Here is a 19,725-nt window from a genome sequence, read left to right as displayed (position 1 = left end):
GCCCGCCATGTTTCCCGGCAGCGCTCCCTGCCCGCCGCCCGCCTGAGCCTCCCGGGGCCGGCCCGGCCCGGCCCGGGGCCGCCCGCCCTCCTCCGCCGCCGGTGAGTGGGGCCCGGCGAGCGGGGCCCGGCCCGGGGCTCCCGCTCCGCGCAGGCCGCGGAGCCTCGGCCTCGATTAGCGCCGCGGGCCGGGAGCGGGGCGCGGGGCCCGGCCGCGGGGGGGGTGGCGGGCCGCGGCCAGCCGCGGGAGGGGGCGGGCGGGGATCTATCCCCGGCCGGGAGGGGGGTCCCGGCCACCCCGGGCCGCCCGGGCACGGCGGGGGCCGCGGCTCGGGCCGGCCGGCCGGCTGGGCCGTGCGGCGCTCGGGGAGGGCTGAGCCCGCGGCCCCGTCTTTCTGCAGGGACGCTCGATCGACAGCAGCTCCCGAAGGTTTGTCCGTGTGGCAGCGGGCGCCAGCCGGGACCCCCGAGGGATCCACTGCTACCGGGGCTGCCCTCGCTGCGAGTGCCCGAGGAGAGGCCGGTTCGGGCCGGGAGGATCCCGGTGCGGTGATGGGAGCGCTGGTCTGAGCTCTGCGAGGGACCCCCGGGTGCGGAGCCGAAACCCGCATCCCCCAGCTGAGGACGAGGAGGAATAAACCAGAGGTGATCCGGTTCCGTCCCACGGGAGCGCTCCTTGGCAGGGTAATGGTTTCGTGTTCCTCTTGTTTATTCCTTTGGTGAAGCAAGTTTTGTAGGAGCAGGAAGCGAAGCGGCAGAGCTGGCTGGGATGTGGTGGGTACTTTGTGTATCCCACAAAGGCAGCACTGCTGGGAGCTCCTGGTACCAACGCCGTGGCTTTGTGCCCGAGCTGGAGCCACCCGCACCCACCATGGTCCTGCACACATCCTCTCCCCTTGTTCTGTGTCAGAGCTAGACCGGCTGCAGCCACGTTGTCCACACACATTGGAATTGTGTGTGGTTTTTGTTTGTGCCTCATGGTTCTCATTTGGAGCGCTGCGGTGGGTTTGGCCCTGTAAATGCTACACCGTGTGTGGCTGGAAGGGGCCGATTCCTGGGGTTGGAGGTAACTGCATGTGATCCAGAGAGAAATTATTAAGATTAAATTTAAAATCAGGTTCCACTGTGTCAGCTGTTTTTCCTGGGAAGGTGTTCTGGAATTGCATCTTGCTGCTGGAAAGAAAACTGTATCCTTAATTTCCAGCCTAACCATGTTAATGTTCCCCTTACCCACGTATGTCAGAACAGAGCGTCAGTGGGTTCTTTTTGCATCGCTTGCGTCATCTTCCTGAGAATTAAAAAACTAAACCAGGCTTGAAATGAAAACCAAAATGTGACTGACTGGGCCTGCACTGGGCGTTGGAGGTGTGGGTGTTCACAGGGGGCATCAGTAGTGCTGTGGGGGCTCATCTCGTACGGGTGGAGAGCAGATTGTTCGGGTCTGATGTGCTCGTCTGTCACCGGGAGTGTAGGGAGCCTCATGGTGCAGGAGGGAGAACCAGGAGCCAGTTCCTGTTGGCTTTCCAGTCTGGCTCTGGGCAACTCCTGGCCGCCGAGCTCTGGGGGTGGCTCAGGGCCCCAGGACACGGATTTTAGGAGCCCCGAGCGCTCGAGGGCCTGGGGTCGTGTTGTTGTGCACGTGCGGGAACCGGGCTCTCTTGGGATCCTTTGTGCTCCTTCCTGATCAGCTGCAGCACACAATGCCCGAGCGCTCCGGCCCTCACAGCTGTCCCGGGTTTATTTTTGCTTCCTGGTTGTAGCTCGGTGCCTCAGAGGAGCGAGGATGGCTCAGGAGACAAACCAGACGCAGGTGCCTCTGCTGTGTACCACGGGCTGCGGGTTCTATGGCAGCCCCCGCACCAACGGGATGTGCTCCGTGTGCTATAAGGAGTTCCTGCAGAGGCAGCAGAGCAGTGACCGGATAAGCCCTCCAGGTAGAGGATTTTTTTTTGGAAGTCTGTCTTAAATGGGTGTCTGGATACAAACTGTGTTCAGCAACTGCGACAGAGCACGGCACTGGTACCTGGCTGCCAGCAGATTTACTCCCTCCTGGTAAAAATCATCTTTCCCTTTCCATGCATACCCAAGGTTCTAGGTCAAGGACCCACGCCCTCGAGCATTTCTGTTCCCTGTCAGGTGGGGCAGTTGTTTTCTTCCCAGTCTCACCAGTTTATGAACCCAGCCAGCACCTTCCAGTAGACTGTAAAATTTCATGTGTGCTCATGGCGATCCCAGCTTTTAGCTATTTCCTGCTCCCTGAGGTAGGAGCTGACTGCTGGGAGCCATGACAAAGCCCCACAATGAACTTTTATTTGGCCTATCTGTATAATTTTCTTACCTTAACAGTGTGACATGACTTTTTTTGTTTCTTGCAGTTGGGATGGGAGCAGGGGAAGGATGCTCTCTGCAACGTGAGCAGGGATTTCTTTTGCTGGGGGTTTGTGCAGATGCCCCATGTACAGAGTGAGAAATGCCTCTGAGGGTTCTTCCACAGTTTATTCCTGAGGGTAATCATGGCTTTCCTCGAGTCACCCACACAAAATATGCTCGGGAACGTGACTTTTCTTGACAAAGAGTTTTTCTTAGGACCCCAACTTAGATCCTCAGCTGACGCAAACCCACACGTGTCTGCTGAAGCTGGTTCCTTTCAGCAGATGAGGATCTGGTTCTTAGACCTTGGAGAAGTTGCAAAGTGCCGTTGGGTTCAGGATCCAGACAGCCCTGGTCTGTTAACCCCACAGAGTCCCATGCACAAATTTGGAGGGGAGGGTGTAGGAACAGGGATATGGGAGTGATCCCAACAGGGGTGTGCTCTTCCAGCTCCAGTAGGGAACAGGAGCGTAAAACCTGCTGGAAGTGCTCATTCTGCTTTCTCCTTGGCTGTCAAGCACCTGAGGAACTTGCTGACACTTCTCAGAGACTTGACCAAGCCTGCCCTTGTGTTGTAGCACCCAGTGGTCCCAGCAGCAGCCCCATGGCTTCCGAGGCGATCGCAGGACAACGCGCGGAGGGAGACTCCACACCTGAGGATGCAAAAGCCAGGTAGGGGCAGAGTCTGGAGGGGAGGGGATCTAAACCCTGCTAAAATCCAGCTCTGGGATACAAGGGACAGGCTGTCATCCTTCATGTGGCCAGTCTGTAAACGAGCTGGGTAAGCTCTGCATTGTGACTCTGGTTTATTTGTAAGATTGAGATGTCCCTGCTGCTGTCTGATGTGTACCAGAGGGTTGGTAGTAGATTCAGTGGCATCTTGGATCTCCTGGAGCCAGTGCACCTTGTCTGTCCCTGGCTCTGTTCAGCTGTTCGACTTCTGCTCAGTCAGTCGCAAGCAGTGGGATTTTTGGGGTTTTCCTGTGCAGGGTCAAGAGTTGGACTTGAAAGGATCATGAGGATCATCAACTCAGGATATCATGTGATTCTAAGTGAAAGCACCTGCTGCTGACCCAGTCTGGAAGCTGTGACAGCAGGATTAGAGACCTTGGGTCTGTTTGATGGGAAGGAGGACAGAGCTGCCCTGAACTCTACCATCACATTACAGCCCTGACTCATAACTCTGTTTCCCTGCCCCTGGACTTGTTTGGATGGGCTTTGAGATATAATTGGGTGGAAAAGGAAACTGAGATCATCACAGATTCGTTCCATTTATGTCTATAAAGAACTTTGATCCCAGGTCTTCTGGGGAATTGACCCGCTGTACTCCTGACCTACTTTTGAATATAAGGAAATAAACTTTAAGGGCTGAAGGTCTCTCCCACATAACTGTCCATCAAATGAAGATACTTGTGTTTTCTCTTTTTGTTTGTCTGCTGCACATGCTCCCAGCGCTCAGACTCCTGTGACCCATCAGATGACGGCCATGAGCATATCCAGAGAGGAAACCAGCAATGAGACAGAGGAATTCAGCAAGACAGATGAAGCCTCATCAGCTTCTTCCTCATCAGGTAGGGTGGTTGTTTTGGCCTTTTCACAGGTCTGAGTGACACCGAGCTCAGGAGTCCACTGGAGCAGCAGGGACAGCTGCTGACCCCGGGGTGTGTCCCCTCCCGTGTAAAGGCACACCTAAGAGCTGAAGAGGAAACTCTTGTTTTGGTGACAGGGAGGAGAGCAAATGCTGTGCCTGAGGGCAGGCTGATAGAGATTTCTCTGTGGGCTGAGGGCTGAGTGGCTGCCAGCCCTCGAGTGGCTGGCAGGAGGATAATCTTCCATGACGCCTCTCCCAGGGAATGGCAGCGAGCCCGGAGCGTCCCACAGCCTGACGTGGCTGCTGCTGGCGGCACTCCCCTGCCAGCTCCCGAGGGGGAGGAAGGGAGACGGATCCACCCGAGTCTTGGAGAAGGGAGACTCGTTTGTGACAGTGCCTGGGGGTAGTGGAGGCCCATTGTTGTCACCCTGTGTGATGGGGGCACCTGTCCCTTGGGGGAGTGTTACACAGTGGGTGCCCTGACGTGATTGAGGCACACCAGAGTCGTTGCCCAGCGTGGCACATCCTCCAGCTGATGCCATAAGCCCGTGATCCTGCATGCAGACACCCTCCTTTGCTCAGCTGACAGCTTGCTTGCATTGAAAGCTAAAAAAACCCAGGAGCTGTTGGTTGCTAAAAAGCCAGGCTCTAGTCACCACACATGGCTGGGCATTTTGGGTTTGGTAATCCCTTGCCTGCAAGCCCAGGAGACAATTTACAACAGGCAGGTGAGAGACCGTAAAAAGAGGCTTGGGAGAGCCTGCCCCTTTCTTCTGCCTGTGTAGTTTTTAGGAGGCTGTTTAGGGTCAGCTCCACAAAGCTGTCTCTGTTTTGTCTCCTCAGAGCAGCCTGCACCACAGGTGCTCCAACGAGCAGTTGGAGCTACTCCCTCCTGTTGACTTCTCTAACCTGCTTAGGTGCTGGAGGAAATCCTGCTAAGCATCAGTGACCTTTAACAATCTGGCTTTGAGAGCTCAGTTTTCCCTTTGGTAGATTAGAGGCAGTGATGGATATCTGTGTAAAGCGTTCTAAGACCTACATATGGGGAACACTTACATAAGAGTCAGCAAAAATAATCAGTAGTACTTACAAGGGGTTAACTTTTTTCTTCTCCCTACGAAGATTAACTGTGGGCTCAGCTGACAGCTGTGTTGCTGTACAGCAGCTGAGCTGTAATGACTATCCAGTGTCCAGTGGCCACTCCAGCCTTGGATTTAAGGCATTTGAAACAGAGAGAAAGCTGTGAGGTGGGGATCTCTGTGGAACAAGGCAAATCTCACAGTTGGGGGTATGTCAGCCAGGGCAGTGTGCACATGGAGAGTCATTAGAGCCTCAAGCAGCTCCTGTAATAAAATGAACGTTTGGTTTATCAAGAAGGGTAGCAAAACTCTTGCCTCTGTTTCAGGTACCCTGCTTGAGATATCCCAGAACACGGCTGAGGGCAAGACGGCTTCGGAAAAACCGAAACCGAAGAAGAATCGCTGCTTCACCTGCCGGAAGAAGATTGGGCTGACTGGTAAGTGCCTGGCTCTGGGAAAGCTTCCCTGTGCCCTAAGCAGTCCAGAGTGAGAGCCCTGTGAGCACATCTGCTAGTGCTGCGGTGCTACTGGGTTTGGGGGGTCAGAGGTTGGAGGTTGCCCCCAAATCCATCAGGAGAGGAGGGAGGGGAGCTCCAACCTGTGACAGCACTGGCTGGGGCAACAGCCTGGAGAACATCCCACTCGCTGCCAGGGTCCTGGCAGCCCTTGAAAGGAGGATTGGATGCAGCAGCACCTCTTTGTTGTCTCTGCTTCTTGGCAAAAGCTGCTGTCGAGGAAGGCAGAGCTCGCTGTGGATCGGAATCTGCTCCCGGTCAGGTCTGCGGTAAAGCTTTCGTAACAGTGACATGAACTGAGTTAGACCCAAATGGAAAATCCATCTCCAAGGCTCATCCCATTTGTTAATGCTGCCTGATTTCCACTCTTAGCTTCCTGAGAGCAGGATGGCTCTCAGCATGCAGCCTGTAAAGCCAGAGAGAAGTGCTGGGAGGGTGTCAGGGCACTGCTATCAGTGGGAAAACTGCTCCTGGAAAGTGAAGCAATTAATTTGGCTGTGGTTTGTTAATAAAAACATAATTCTCCTAAATTATCTCTGGCATTTAGTGCTTCCCTGGAAAAAAGTTGACTCTGGAGCTGTGCAGGTCATGCTGTTCTGGCAGAGCACTTGCTTCTGTAGCCTCCTTGGTGCATCCAGCAGCCAGGGACTGGCTGTTTGCATGGATATAAGAGGCTTTGGCAAAGTCTGGACTGGGAAGTTTTAGCCTGAGCTTGCCTGGAAATCCACAGGCACTGTCCTAGAATAGGGGTGGGTTTATAAACCTGGAACTGGGCAGGGTACTCTGTGCCCAGCCTTCAGGTTGCAGAGAGGATTGTTTTTCTGGATGAGTGTTTCCTTAAGAGCTTTAAACTATGAGAAGTTCCCTTCTTTAGGATTCAGCTTGCAGAGAACTCCTGTGAATTCAGGGCATTTAGGATAAAATGAGTTCTCTCAAAGAGGAGTAAACTGGCACCTTGGAGCAAGGTGTTTGTGGGCTTTACAGCCTGCAGTTGGAAAGATGTGAAGGGACAGAGCATGATTCCCTGGCAGCAAGATTCCCTGCTGTCCTGCAGCACATCCCCTGCTCACTCCTGCCTTGGTTTCCCAGGGTGCTGTGTTAGTGTGCACTCTGAGCATTGCCCCTGGGTGAAGTGACTACATTGGGAGTTTTGAAGCCTAAGGAGCTCAAACATGATCCTGACGTGGTGACAGTTCCCCTGCTTGCTGCTGTTCAGTCCAGGTGCTGCTGTGTGACCCTGGGGAGCTGGGCTGGCTCGGAGGGCTCAGCTCCAGCTCAGGCTGCCTGGGGAGCCTGGTCTGGATTAGCAATCTGGCACTCTGCAGTGCCTGGCATGTCCCTTGTCCCCGGGGAACATGGACAGCAGCTGCTCTGGGAGCGTTTCCCACCATGTGACAGCTGGGGCTGCCCAAAGTATGCGGAGCTGCTGAGCCAGAGGAAAGCAAAGAGCCACCCATGGCCTTCCCCAAATGAAAAGTCCCTTTGGCCTGTGGGGAACAGCAGCCCCCCCCTCCTCTGCCCCTCTCTCTGCATGGGTGGCATTTCCTGGCGTGGCAGGAAGGAGCCAGGCCCTGCCGCCTTCCTGCCCAGCTGGATGGGGCCTGATGTGGCTTTGTCCCTGCTCTTCCTCCCCTCAGGCTTCGACTGCCGCTGCGGGAACCTGTTCTGTGCCATTCACCGGTACTCTGACATGCACGCCTGCCCCTACGACTACAAGGCAGAAGCTGCCGAGAAGATCCGCAAGGAAAACCCCATCGTTATTGCCGAGAAGATCCAGAAGTTGTGAAGGGGTCTGAGCAGCTCAAACTGCAGCCAGGCGGCCTGGTGCTCCTCCCCTTCCTCCCAGCCTTCCTCCTCCTCCTCCCAGCCCCTGCAGTGGTGCGAGGGTGACTCCGGCAGCGCATACGAACCGGCACCTGGACATGGGGACTCCTTGCACCTCTAGCAGTCAGTTGGTGTTCCTCCTCTCCCTTCCTGCCTGTCCGACAGCCACAGCTCAGCTGATGTGTTCTCAACCAGCTTCCCAAAGGAAAAGGGACCGTCCTGCCCCGCTGCTCCAGCGCTAAGACCTTCAGACTTGCCTCTTGCCGGGTGGCTTGCACGGCGTGAGCGGCCGGGCTCTGCCGGGCAGCCTCTCCCTTCCCGGCGGCTCCGAGTCCTGCAGACCACCCAGGGCTTGTGGCCGCAGTCCCTGAGCAGACGCTGGACTCTGTTCCCACTGCCTGTAAACCCGGGAGCTGGGGGATCCTGGCAGCCAGGCTGCCGTCTGCTCCCCGGGACGTGTTTGCTCTCAGATGCAGAAAAGTTGATTCCGTAGTTCCAACACCCCAGACCCCCCTCCCCACCCTCTGTGACGCTGTTGGAGAAGCACCAAGGGGGTTGAGCAGTGATGCTGGCACTGGGAAGTTATTTTGTGGCTTGAAGTGACGTGGGCAGGACCTTCCAGGAGGTTCCGCATGCTGCCTTGTGCCTCTCTCTGCAGGGAGGGAGCCAGGGACACCCCTGCTCCAGCCTCCTGCTTCAGCACCCCTGGTTCACCCCGGCTGCTTTCCCAGCAAGGTGTGTGTCCCTCAGCACTGTGTGTGCCTGCTCTCCTCTCTCCCGTCTTTCCTCTCCCCTTTCTCCTCTCCCTTCTCTCCTCTCTCCCTGCCTTCTGCCTTACACGAGTCACTCTCATCAGGGTTGTGCACAAAAGCTCAGGTCCCCACACCTCTGCTTCTGGACCTGCCCCTGCATCCAGGTGACAGTGGGGTCCCCTCCTCCCATGTGGGCCATGGGGAGAGCTCGGGGAGCCCACCCAGCTGCCCTCTCCTGCTTCCTCCCTCCCTGTGGGATGAGAGGCGGGGCCAGGTCCCCAGGAGATGCTCTGCAAGCCAGACAGAGGGAACTGGGGCACAGGGAAAGTCACAAGGAGGGTCCCAGGGTGCCCAGAAGTCCAGGTGGGGGCTCAGAAGCACCTGTGGAGAGCCCCAGGGAGCAGGAAGGGGTGCTTGGAGAGCTCTGGGCTCACTGAGAAACTCCTAGAATTCCCTGAGGTGCTGCAAGGCCCAGGGAGGGTTCCAGGGTGTAAGGGAAGGCAGAAGGAGAACTTTGGGGTACAGTGAACATACTCAGAGGCCTCAAGCACCCCAAAAGGCACTTGGAAGGCTCTGGGAGTGCACACACACACACACACACACACACACACGAAGGGAGGTGTAGGAAAAGGCAAATGCCATCTCAGTACCGCTCCAGAAAGAGCACCCAGAGGGCTCTGTTGGGAGGACCTGGAGCTCAGGCAGAGGCTCCTGGGGCACAGCCACAGCCTCTTCCATGCCCGGGGGATTCCTGGGAATACCAGGAGCGGGGCTGTGGCTACGGAGCTCTGGCTCTCACGAGCAGAGAAATCCGGATGCGTCCCGGGGGACAAGCAGCAGCCTCTGTCCCACTGCTGGCCATCCCACGCTTTGGAAGCATTTCCCTTGGTGTCGGAGAGCAGAGCTGCAGGCCCAGCCAGGGGAAATCTCAGCAGCTCCTTCCTTCCAAGGGCTGTTTTCCTGCCCTGCTTGTGGCAGTTCTGCCCCAGTGCTGGTGGGGGGACCCTTCCGAGTGTTTGGTTTTTCCAGTCTGCTCCAGCCAAAGCAGTGTGTGCTGTGCCAGCTGCCAGCCATCCTGTGGTGTTACCGGTAGCATCCGATCCTCCCAAACTGATGCAAACCCCCCCCCTCCAGCACAGAGAGCACAGAGAGGAGCAAGGCTGCCTCTCGCCAGCCTTTTCCTCAGGTTTTTCCTTCTGGATAACATTGACATTATGTCTGGAGCACGCAAGTGGCTGCACGTGTTACCCCTGGACACACCTGGGCCATCAGCACAGAGCTGATGCGTGGCCAGGCTGGGTTTGCCACTGAGCTTTTGGCTGAGGATGATCCCTCCCTCTCAAGGGAAGCAGGAATTGCAGCCACCAGCCCCGAGGAAGTGCAGCAGCTCCCATGGATCCGTTGGGAAAGCCCACAGCCGCCTGCTTCTCCAGCACCGCCCTTTTCTCTGTTCCTTCCTCCCTGTCCATGAGTGTAAATACAACACAGTCTAGTTTGCTTGGATGCTGTGGGTGCTCTGTTACAGGCAGGGATGTCTGTGGGGGCACCACTCAGCTCTGGGCTCTTTCAGGGGGGCTGTGGGGCTCCGTGCCTCAGTTTCCCTGTGGATCATCATTAACAGTACCTGGCGCTGGCCGGGGGTCAGAGCACCCTGGACCTGCACCCTCCGGATCTCAAATCCACCAGGGGTTGGACTGGATGATCTCCAGAGGTCACTTCAACCCTGACAATTCTCTAAGTCTGGGATTCTTCCCTTCTGGCTGAGTAGGAAGCTCCGGCTGGGGTTTGAGGGGCTCTGAGGTCCTCCCGGGTTCCTTCTTGGCTGCTGTCACCTCCCTGGGCTGCAGTGGGACCCCCGCGGGCCCCCAAAGCCTCCCCCCCCTCCCCATACCCATGTGGGGGCATTCGGGCGGTGTTTGGCACCAGGACTGACTCCAGCAAGGCTTTGGACACTGTCTCCCATGACATCTTCGTAGGTAGACTCAGGAAATGTGGGATAAATGGATTTGGGGGGAGGGCCTGGCTGAATGCAGAGCTCAGAGGGGCCTGATAAGCACAGCAGAGTCCACATGGAGACCTGTGGTCAGCCCCGTCCCCAGGGCTCTGTACTGGGTCTGGCCTCGTTGAGTTTGTTTAGAAACGACCTGCTGAAGGGATAGAAGGGATCCTGATCAGGTTTCATGATGATTCAGGCCGGGGGAGTGACTGATTCACCTGAAGGCTGTGCTGCCATTCAGAGGGACCTTGAGAGGCTGGGGGAGAGCTGGGTGGGGAGAAACCTGAGGAGGTTCAACAAGGGCGAGTGTAGGGTCCTGCACCCGGGGAGGGATAACCCCAAGTGCCAGCACAGGCTGGGGGTGACCCACTGGAGAGCAGCTCTGCAGAGAAGGACCTGGGGGTCCTGGTGGGTGACGAGCTGTCCCTGAGCCAGCAGCGTGTCCTGGGGCCAGGGGGGACAATGGGACCCTGGGGGGCATCGGGAAGAGTGGCCGGCGGGGCAGGGAGCAATGCTGCCCCTCTACTCGGCCGTAGTGAGGCACATCGGGGGTGCTGTGTCCAGTTCTGGGACAAGAAGGACAAGGAGCTACTGGAGAGGGTCCAGCAGAGGCCCCAAAGATGATTTGGGGTCTGGAGCATCTCTGTGATGAGGAGAGACCGTGGGAGCTGGGCCTGGTTAGTCCAAGGAAGACTGAGAGTGTTGGATGTTTGGTTTTAAAAAACAAGACTATAAAATAGGACAGGATAAAGTCATAAAAGCTCAGAAGATACATTAGACAAGATGGAGAACAGACAGATTTACACAGCAACCTTGCTTGATACAAACAGAACACGAGTCCAGCTCCAGAGCCGTGACAAGCAGCCCGGTCATTTGGTCCAGCTGACTTTGGGAATGTCGTAATGCTCACTCAGAGTATCCAAGTGCCTGTTGAAGTCCTCCACTCGCTGCTTGTGGGTTTTCGACGCTTTCTTCAGGATCCGCTCCATTTGCTGCAGGAGACACACAAGGGCCGCTTACTGCCGGCCCTCGCAGCCCCCTCAGCGGCCGCACCCGAGGGCTGGCGGGGGTTTTTAAAGCCTTACCCGCTTCTCCTGCATCTTCTCGAAGGCCACCTGCGCCGGGGTCCGCTTGTCCAGCCCGTGCTGCTTCTCCTCCTCCTGCTTCTTGCTGCTCACGATCTGAGCTTTGTCTTTCGCCTTCTTCTTCTTCTTCCTCCGCTTGCCGGCCCCCGGGGCGCCCCCGCTGCCCTTCAGCCGCAGGGGACCGCGCTCCATGAGCTCTACCAGTTTCTACTCTCTATTCTGACCCCGCTTTATGCAGTCCAAAACCCATGAAATCCATTGGTTTAACCTTCATTGGTCCCAAGCCGGACAGCTCTTAGTAGCTGGTTTCCTACTGGATACGGATTTCTTCGCCTCTGATGTTAATTAAGTCTTCACTCCTGGATTTCCTTATCAGCCTTTTCCGGACCAGGTGTCTCCAACCAGGGCAGCTCTGGAGTAGATGTTCGCTGATGTTTGCTGATGGTTCGTCAATGGCCCTTGATGGCCTTTATCTCTTGTGTATCTCTTGTGCTGTTCTCAGTCCCCTGAGATGCTAAACTCATCAGGCCTCACCTAGTGGGAAAATGCTTTGGAAAGAAACTTCCTTCCCCCGGGGCAAAGGCGAACAAATGTGACTAAAGTTATAAAATAAGAGTTTTAAACTTGGTATATTTTCCAACAGGAGGGGATCTTGAATCGCCCCAAACCGGGCCAGGAGACACTTCAGAGACAGAGTCAGAGAAGTGGGTGTTTGCTTTATTCGGCGCCGGGTGTGTGGGGATCGCTCCTCCAAACACACACACCTGGTGCTCTCTACAACACAGTATTATGGGCTAAATTATGAATATTCATCACATTCCTTGGGACAGGTGTGGTTATACAAATTACTTCTGGAAGTCATTAATATCATTAGCATACGGGTCACGCATGCGCTGTGTGTCCTGGTGGTCGCTCCTCTTCTTCCTCGGGGGTCTCTCTGATGAAGATCAGTAGTCATCCTCACAGTGCCCTTTTCACCTTTCTCCCTGGGCATGCGTAGTCCTTTGAGGAATGATTCAGCGGTCTCTGAGATGATCCTTGTCCCCTCTATCTTGACAAGATTAGGGTGAATTCAGCTTCTTAGGTTTTGTAATTAACATCTGCTGTCTGAACTAACATTTGCTGTCTCCCAATAGTTAACTGTGCTTACATGAGTTAGCTATTGACTGCCCTTTCCTCAAGTTATAAAATAAGAATTTTAAACTTGGTATATTTTCCAACAAGAGGGGATCTCACCAATCCATATAAATATCTCCCACGTGAGTGCCAGACTCCTTCCAGTGGTGCAATGGCCATACACTAAACCAGAAGAAGTCCCACCTCGAGACGAGGAAGAACTTTACACTGAGGGTGGCAGGGCACTGAACAGCTGCCCAGGGAGGCGGTGGAGTCTCCCTCTCTGGAGACATTCCAATCCCACCTGCTCCACGTGCCAAAGTTGGACTGGATGTTCTCCAGAGGTCCCTTCCAGCCCCATTCGGGACCCAGGGACTGAGGAAGGGCCACGCCGCGGCCCCGCCATGAGGCGCCGGGGCGGCCGCGCTGTTCCCATGGCAACGGGCGCGGGGCGATGGCGTCACTTCCGGTCGGGGCGGGGCAAGCGCCGCCCCCGCCTGGGAGGCCGCAGCGGCCGCGGGGCCTCGGGCAGCGCCGAACGGGGCCGGGGGCCCGGGGGGCCGGGAGAATGTGCAGGTACCGGGCAGGGAGGGGCACACGGGGTGGGCTTGCAGGGATCGGGGTCCCGCCGTCCAGCGGCGGCGGTGGCGGGGGGGCGGTCGGTGTGTGTTTGTGGGGGGGTCCCACAGCGCGGCCAGAGGGAGGGGAGGCCCAGGGCCGCCGGGGGAGGTCACGCTGGGCACTGTGGTGGGGACACAGTGGTCAGTGTGTGTTTGTGGGGGGCCGCGCGCGGGTCAGTGGAGGTGTGGGACCCTCCCAGTAGGCAGTGAGAGGTGAAAGGTCCACGCCGGTGAGTGGAAGGGGGGGCCGGTCAGTGTGGTCAGTGTGTGTGAGAACCACCCCCAGCAGTCGGGAGAGGCTTACGGTGGTCGGGGTGTCCCACGGCAGGCGGTGGGGGCAGGGGGAGACCCACGCGGGTCTGTGTGTGCCCGTGGGGGCTCCTCAGTGGTCGGGAGGAGGCTCGAGGAGGTCGGGGGGCCTGTACGGGTCCGGTGGGGCTGTGGGGGACACACCCCCGTGAGCGGGGAGGGGTCCCGCTGGCCAGTGTGTGTGTTTGGGGAGGGTCCCCCAGCGATCAGGGAGGAGATCGAGGCCCGCAGCAGTCGCGGGGGCCCCCACGGGCCAATGTGAGTGGGGTCGGGGGGTCTCCGTGCTTGTCAGCAAAGCGAGAGGGCCACCCTGGACAGTGAGGGGGAGAAGGTCAGTGGTGGGGGAGCCACACGGGTGGGTTGGTGGGGAGGGGTCAGTGGTGGGAGGGAGGCTAAAAGCAGGCAGTGGGGGGAAGGGCCACCCCGGTCAGTGTGTGTGGGGTGGGGGTCCCATGCCTATCAGGGGAGGGGGGAGCACCCAGCAGTCAGTGGGGGGGGGGTCGCACAGGGGTCAGTGGCTGGGTACGGTGTGGATGCCCCCTGTGTGGCTGTGGGGTGGCTGTGGGGTCAGTGTGTGTGTGGTGGATCGGGCCCCCACAGCAGGCGTGGGGAGAGGGCAGGGGCCGGGCAGGGCTGCCCACCCACGGCGGCTGGTCCCAGTGGCACATGGGGTGCCAAACCTGGGGCGCCACGTGCCAGGTGTGACACCAGCCCCGGCCCTGCTGTGGATGGTCACCAGCCCGAGGGGGTCCTGGCCTCCCCCGGGGCACGGGGCACCCTTCACTCCCAGTATTTTGCCATATTTTAGTGCCATATCTCAGCTTCAGTGCCATATCCCTCTTCCACCCCTTCCTCCCCTTTCCCAGCCCTTCGGAAGCAGATGGAGCGAATTCCTCGGGGTGTGGGCTGGTTTGACATTCCTCAGCTCAAGCCTGTGCCCAAACTTGCAGAAAATAGTTGCTTTTTTTTTCTTTCTTTCTTTCTTCTTTTTATTTTTTTTTTTTCTTCTCCGTCTTTCTCTCCCCTTTCCCCTTTTTCCTCGGGAGCTCGGCACTCCCGCACGCTTGTGCCGGCACCTAGGTGGCCCCGGGGGAGCCGTGTCCTTTGTCCCAGCAGCCGTGTGGCTGCTGTGGGGGTGGTGTGTGTGCGATCCTGCGCTTGTCCTCGCCCCCGCCGCGGGGGCTGGCGAATGTGGCAGGAGGTTTGATTGGGGGGGGGGGGGGGGGCTGCGTGGGCTCGGTGGGGGCTGCGAGCTGCGGGGGTGCTCGAGGCGGGGGACACTGGGGGGAGCACGTTTGTCCCCGGCCGTGGGTCACGGAGGGGACAGAGCCCTCAGAGCCCCCGCCCTGCCCGCAGGCCCCCGCAGCCGCCGGACGGACAGATGGACACCGCAGCCCCGCCGCACGCCCCGGCCCGCGCTGCACGGCCGGCGCCAGCCGTGCCCAGGGCCAGCTGAGGACGGGGTGTCTCCGGGCCGGCGTCGTTCCCGGCCTCTGTCCGATTCGGATCCTCCCTCGCTCCGGGCGCGGCCGCCTCCCGCCTCGCCGCCGTCATGAACGGGCTGTCGATCAGCCAACTCTGCTGCCTCTTCTGCTGCCCGCCCTGCCCCAGCCGCATCGCGGCCAAGCTCGCCTTCCTGCCCCCGGAGCCCACCTACGCCGTGGTGCCCGAGCCCGAGCCCGTGGGCAGCACCGGCTCCCTGCGAGGCGCCGCGGGCCGCTGGAAGCTGCACCTGAAGGACCGGGCGGATTTCCAGTACTCCCAGCGGGAGCTGGACAACATCGAGGTGTTCGTCACCAAGAGCAGCCGGGGGAACCGCGTCGGCTGCATGTACGTCCGCTGCGTGCCCGGCGCCAGGTGAGTCACCCGTGGGTGTGCCAGCTGCCGCTCTGCTGGGCTGGACTGGGCTGGCGCCACGCTGGGGGCTCCTGGCCCCTCTTGTCCCTCGGCTCAGTGTCATGGGAGGAGCTGGCCCTGCCGCAGGGCTTTGGAGGCGTCCGGTGCAACGGGCGAGCTGGGCTCCCAGGACCGGTCTGGCTTGTGGCCTCACTGGGAATGGGGTTAAAGCAGGAGCAGAGGCAAAGCCAGCGGCTACAGGGATGTGGGAATTCCCCAGGCTGTCTCACAGTCCCCCAGTGTCACGGCAGTGGTGCAACACTCCAGTTGTTTGCACAGAACTTGGTTCTCAGGGAGCACCGGGGTGGCTGCACCAGCTGCTCCTCCCTGTCCCCAGCCCTGTGGTGACCATGGGAATGGACAACTGCCTGTGCCAGCCAGGAGAGCCTGGTTTAGTCAAATTCACAGAGACATTTGATTCCTCAAGGAAAAGAGTGATGGGAGTGAAAGCCAGGAGGGGCTTGGTCACTCCCGTGGGTCTGTGAACTGGGAAGCTGGAGAGAGGCAGCCTGGAGTGTGAGATGGAGACCTCCTCCTGCTGCCAGTGGCTGGGCAGGAGGGGACTTGGCAGCTGCTCCCCAAGCAGTGGCACAGTTTGGGGGTTCAGGTGCAGAGGGAGGCCAGGTCACCCCAGCTGACCCCTTTCCCATATCCTACCAGGAGCAACAGGTCCTCAAGGACCAGCATCCCAGCTGCAGGGCTGGAGGGGAGAACCTGGGCTGGGAGGAACCAGACCTCCCAAACCCCGGGGTATCAGGTGCTGCTGGCTGTCTGACCTCCTGCAGCTCGTCCTGTCACTGACTTCCAGCTGGGGCTTCTTGGGCATCCAGGCTGGCATTGGAGGCTCAGCCTGGCCACAGACCCCTCGGACCAGCTGCAGGGGCTCAGCAGGGAGTGGGTCCTGCTCCCTCCCTCTGGCAGAAGGGAGCCAAGCTCCCATCAATCTGCTATTAGTGTTAATTTTTATGATTAACATTGTTTTCCCCCTTATGGTGGAAATTTCTTGTGCCTTGTCACTCCCACAATTCACTTCTCTCTCAGCATCTGGTGTCTTGCCAGGCTCAGGAGAGAAAAAAACCCGCTGTCAGAATTCTTACTTGAAATCCCCATTGGGCAAATGGCCCCAAATCCTGAGCTTTTTACCAAAAATAGACTCAAAAACTTGAACAGAATCATCATCCTGCCTTCAAGCTGCCTGTTCCCGCTGGGAGCGAGCCCCTGGCTCCGGCAGCAGAAGGGTCTGGGTGTCATGAGGACCTTCCTTGGTGGCCAGAGGGGTGTTGGCCCTTTATGTCCCGGGCTTTGGTTGTTGGTCTCCAAGGCAGACGTCCAGGGATATCCGTGCCTGAGCTGCGGCCCTGCGGCCCAGCCCGGGATTAACGTTCCGTCCCCGTGTCCCGGTGCCGCAGGTACACGGTGCTCTTCTCCCATGGCAACGCCGTGGACCTGGGGCAGATGAGCAGCTTCTACATCGGGCTGGGCACCCGCATCAACTGCAACATCTTCTCCTACGACTACTCGGGCTACGGCGTGAGCACGGGCAAGCCCTCGGAGCGCAACCTCTACTCCGACATCGACGCCGCGTGGCAGGCGCTGCGGACACGGTGAGCCGGGCAGGCCGGGGCAGGGAGCACGGCCCTGCTGCCCTCAGGAAAACCCTGTGCTCCAGCAGTCTGGAAAACAGGAAGTCTCCCAGAAAGGGAACCCTGGGCCACTTGCGACAGGAAGGGGTGGTTGGAAAGCTGTAGAGGGAGCAGCTGGCGAATCCAAGGGGTAGGGATGCTGCGGGGCATGACCTTGGCACAGCTGTGCTTCCTGTCTCGCTGTGCCAGGCTCAGCCCTGGTTCCCCTGCCGGGTTTGGGATGCAGCCCCATGCCAGGCTCTGCCTCCTCTTCCTCGGGCCTGGCTCGCAGTGTGACCCAGAGGTGGGGCTGCCCCACATGGCTGCAGTCCAGGGTCTGTGAATCCCCCCATAACCCTGACCTGGTGAGGGAAAGCCTTGAAAACCCCCAGAACTCACCTGGCAGCTCAGCCCTGGCTTCTCCCTGGTCCTTTGGGAGTGCGGGGAGCTGCACTGGGCCCAGCCATGGGGAACTGGGGGAAGGTCAGGGGGACAGACCCCAGACCCTCCCAGGAGCCTTGTGGGTGCTGTGGCCAGAGCGGAGTGACCCCTGAGCTGTATCTCCTGGCAATGTGCCTGGCCACTGACCTGCTCTGTCCTCTGCCAGGTACGGGATCAGCCCGGAGAACATCATTTTGTATGGACAGAGCATCGGCACAGTGCCCACGGTTGACCTGGCCTCCCGCTACGAGTGCGCGGCCATCGTGCTGCACTCCCCGCTCACCTCCGGCATGCGCGTCGCCTTCCCCGACACCAAGAAGACCTATTGGTTCGATGCCTTCCCCAAGTGAGTGCCCTGGGCAGAGGGAATGGGGGTTTTGGAGGGGCAGTGCCCAGACCAGCTCTGGTTACAGCCAGGGGACATGTGACACGTGGCCCCATTTTCGTCATAGGTTTAGGCATCCCCTTCGGCATCTTCTTGCCCTGTATTTGGTGCCCTCTGGGGGTCCTAGCCCTTCCTGGGGTCACTGTGCCCCTCCTGAGGCCCGTGCCATGTGTGTGCCCCAGTACCCTATGGCATCACCTCCTGGCCACCCTGTCCCAGTGCCTTTGCCCGCCAGCTTTGGGGCTGTGCCACTGGCTCCTTGTCAGGTGTCCTGGGTGTCCCTGGGACTCCTCTCTCCCCCAAGAGTAATTCCTTGGGGATTTTCCTGCTCTTCAGATGGCAGGAACAGTGCTGAGGGGACGAGCTCTTCTTTGCCTCTCCCTTGCAGCCCGGCCCGTGGGGCCCAGGGGACAGTCCCCGAGCCGGAAGCTGTGGCAGGGAGCCACCAGCCCACGCTCTGCATCCCGATGGCCTCGTGTGGCCTCTGGGACCGGGCTGGGAACAGCCGTGCTTCCCTTCCTTGGAGCCCGGCAGGGCTGATCCCGGCAGGGAAGGGCTGTCCTGGAGCAGTTCCCATCAGCCCTGCCGAGGTCCCACGGGGATGTTGTCACTGTTGTCTGCTCCTTGTCTGTCACACCGGGGCAGATCTTTCCCTTGGCAGAAACTCTGTGTCACTCCCTGTCCCTGTGCTCTGCCATGATCAAAGAGTGTTTCCTGGTCCCTCTCCCAGGGGATGTTTTGGGGGCAGGAGGAATGGGAATGTCTCATTCCCTGTGCTTACCCCCCCTCTCTCCTCTCTTCCCCATCCACCCTCTTGGCAGCATCGAAAAGATCTCCAAAATCACCTCTCCTGTCCTCATCATCCACGGTACGGAGGACGAAGTCATCGACTTCTCCCACGGCCTGGCGCTCTTCGAGCGCTGCCCCAAGGCCGTGGAGCCGCTGTGGGTGGACGGGGCCGGGCACAATGACATTGAACTCTACAGCCAGTACCTCGAGCGCCTTCGGAAATTCATCTCCCAGGAGCTGGCCAGCCAACGCAACTAGCCAGGGGAACAGGCAGGGGGGTTCTGCTTGTTTCTCCAGTTCTCCCGGTAGCTCTCCCTAGGCCCTGCTGCTGGAGCTGTAATGAGTTTGTTCAGCCTCGGCTCCAGGCTCAGCAGAGGGCAGGAGGCCCTGGAATGGACAGTGTTTGCTCTCGGACACGAGCACAGCTCTCCTCCCTGCCGGTGCCAGCCCCGGCGCTGCTGGCACCACCGGCCCGGCTGGCCAGAGACGGCAGCTCCCTCCTTCCCCCTTCCCAGAGACATGAGCCCACCCTCCGACGGTGGATCCTTGGCTTCAGACATGTCCTCATCTCCTCTCCCGAACCGGCGAAGCCCCGAGCCCCTCCCGGCCGCTCTGCTGCTCTGACCATAGCAATAAGGCGAGTTGGAGAGGGGCTGGGGCCCGGCCCCTCCCCGGCGTCCCTGTGGGCGGGACAGAGGAGGTGGCAGTTCCCGCTCTCCATGGAGCTTTCCCGGGACCAGCGCTGGTGGTGCCCGGTGTTCACCCCGCGGCTGGGGCAGAGCCGTGTCCCCAAGGGGACTATGGGGATGCATGGAGGAGGTGCCCCCCTGCCCCACACCTCCTCCAGTCTGGCGCTGCTCAGCCTTCCCAGAGCACTCCTGGTGTTCGGGTCACCCCTGGAAAACCTCCTCCGGACCACTCGCCCGGGGAAACGGGGTGAGGGAACCAGGCAGTGAATAAAGAGCAGAGGTTTAACGTTTCACCCGTGTGTGCCCTTTCCCTGGGTACCCCTGGGGGTTCCTGCCCATGACTCAGCCCCAGGGTGTCCGGCCTTTCGACTGTTCCCCCTGTTCAGCACCTTCCCTGCCCTTGGCCAGCTCCCCAGCGCTTGTCGCCCTCCTCTGGGGACTGGGTGGCCCCAAGGAGCCAGCAGGAGGGGGGAAGATGCCCTTGGCCCCTGAGACCAGGCTGCAAAGGTCTATGTGTCCAGTGGGACCTGGGGACAACAGGAACCCATTCCCCTGCCAGCCCCTGTCCCGTGTCATTAGGGGATCCCGTGGGATCACGGGTGCAGAGGTGGAGGATGGCCTCAGCCTTCCAGGAGTTGTGGGGGGCC

General features: G+C 59.2%; 3 protein-coding genes across 3 annotated transcripts; 2 read left to right on the top strand and 1 right to left on the bottom strand.

Annotated features, from left to right (window-relative positions):
- Positions 1 to 9,633, top strand: LOC125317806 (AN1-type zinc finger protein 5-like). The gene is made up of 7 exons (XM_048287911.1): positions 1 to 101; positions 401 to 683; positions 1,760 to 1,933; positions 2,948 to 3,041; positions 3,822 to 3,940; positions 5,366 to 5,476; positions 7,192 to 9,633. Exons 3-7 carry the CDS (start codon positions 1,783 to 1,785, stop codon positions 7,338 to 7,340), a joined length of 624 nt encoding a protein of 207 aa, XP_048143868.1. The 5' UTR covers positions 1 to 101; positions 401 to 683; positions 1,760 to 1,782; the 3' UTR covers positions 7,341 to 9,633.
- A 1,202-nt stretch (positions 9,634 to 10,835) lies between these two features.
- LOC125317830 (protein FAM32A-like) lies at positions 10,836 to 12,720 on the bottom strand. Its single transcript, XM_048287941.1, has 2 exons — positions 11,212 to 12,720; positions 10,836 to 11,118 (listed from the first exon to the last, which is right to left on the bottom strand). The coding sequence occupies exons 1-2, from the start codon at positions 11,401 to 11,403 to the stop codon at positions 10,996 to 10,998; spliced, it is 315 nt and encodes a 104-aa protein (XP_048143898.1). The 5' UTR covers positions 11,404 to 12,720; the 3' UTR covers positions 10,836 to 10,995.
- Positions 12,721 to 12,807: 87 nt separating this feature from the next.
- Positions 12,808 to 19,371, top strand: ABHD17A (abhydrolase domain containing 17A, depalmitoylase). The gene is made up of 5 exons (XM_048287940.1): positions 12,808 to 12,903; positions 14,613 to 15,113; positions 16,562 to 16,756; positions 17,382 to 17,561; positions 18,422 to 19,371. Exons 2-5 carry the CDS (start codon positions 14,809 to 14,811, stop codon positions 18,645 to 18,647), a joined length of 906 nt encoding a protein of 301 aa, XP_048143897.1. The 5' UTR covers positions 12,808 to 12,903; positions 14,613 to 14,808; the 3' UTR covers positions 18,648 to 19,371.
- The last annotated feature ends 354 nt before the right edge of the window (positions 19,372 to 19,725 follow it).

The sequence above is a fragment of the Corvus hawaiiensis genome, chromosome 28, assembly GCF_020740725.1.
Source record: "Corvus hawaiiensis isolate bCorHaw1 chromosome 28, bCorHaw1.pri.cur, whole genome shotgun sequence".
Lineage (NCBI taxonomy): Eukaryota > Metazoa > Chordata > Aves > Passeriformes > Corvidae > Corvus > Corvus hawaiiensis.
Note: the sequence above shows the minus strand (reverse complement) of the source record. Positions and strands in the feature narration are given on the sequence as shown.

Bases quoted from the DNA above. Each gene is read 5' to 3' on its own strand.
- LOC125317830 (XM_048287941.1), bottom strand. From the start codon at position 11,403: ATGGAGCGCGGTCCCCTGCGGCTGAAGGGCAGCGGGGGCGCCCCGGGG. The intron at 11,119-11,211 runs GTAAGGCTTTAA...TGTCTCCTGCAG, and splicing joins AGAAGATGCAGGAGAAGCGG to CAAATGGAGCGGATCCTGAA.
- LOC125317806 (XM_048287911.1), top strand. From the start codon at position 1,783: ATGGCTCAGGAGACAAACCAGACGCAGGTGCCTCTGCTGTGTACCACG. The intron at 3,042-3,821 runs GTAGGGGCAGAG...ACATGCTCCCAG, and splicing joins CCTGAGGATGCAAAAGCCAG to CGCTCAGACTCCTGTGACCC. The intron at 5,477-7,191 runs GTAAGTGCCTGG...TCCTCCCCTCAG, and splicing joins GAAGAAGATTGGGCTGACTG to GCTTCGACTGCCGCTGCGGG.
- ABHD17A (XM_048287940.1), top strand. From the start codon at position 14,809: ATGAACGGGCTGTCGATCAGCCAACTCTGCTGCCTCTTCTGCTGCCCG. The intron at 15,114-16,561 runs GTGAGTCACCCG...CCGGTGCCGCAG, and splicing joins CGCTGCGTGCCCGGCGCCAG to GTACACGGTGCTCTTCTCCC. The intron at 16,757-17,381 runs GTGAGCCGGGCA...GTCCTCTGCCAG, and splicing joins TGGCAGGCGCTGCGGACACG to GTACGGGATCAGCCCGGAGA.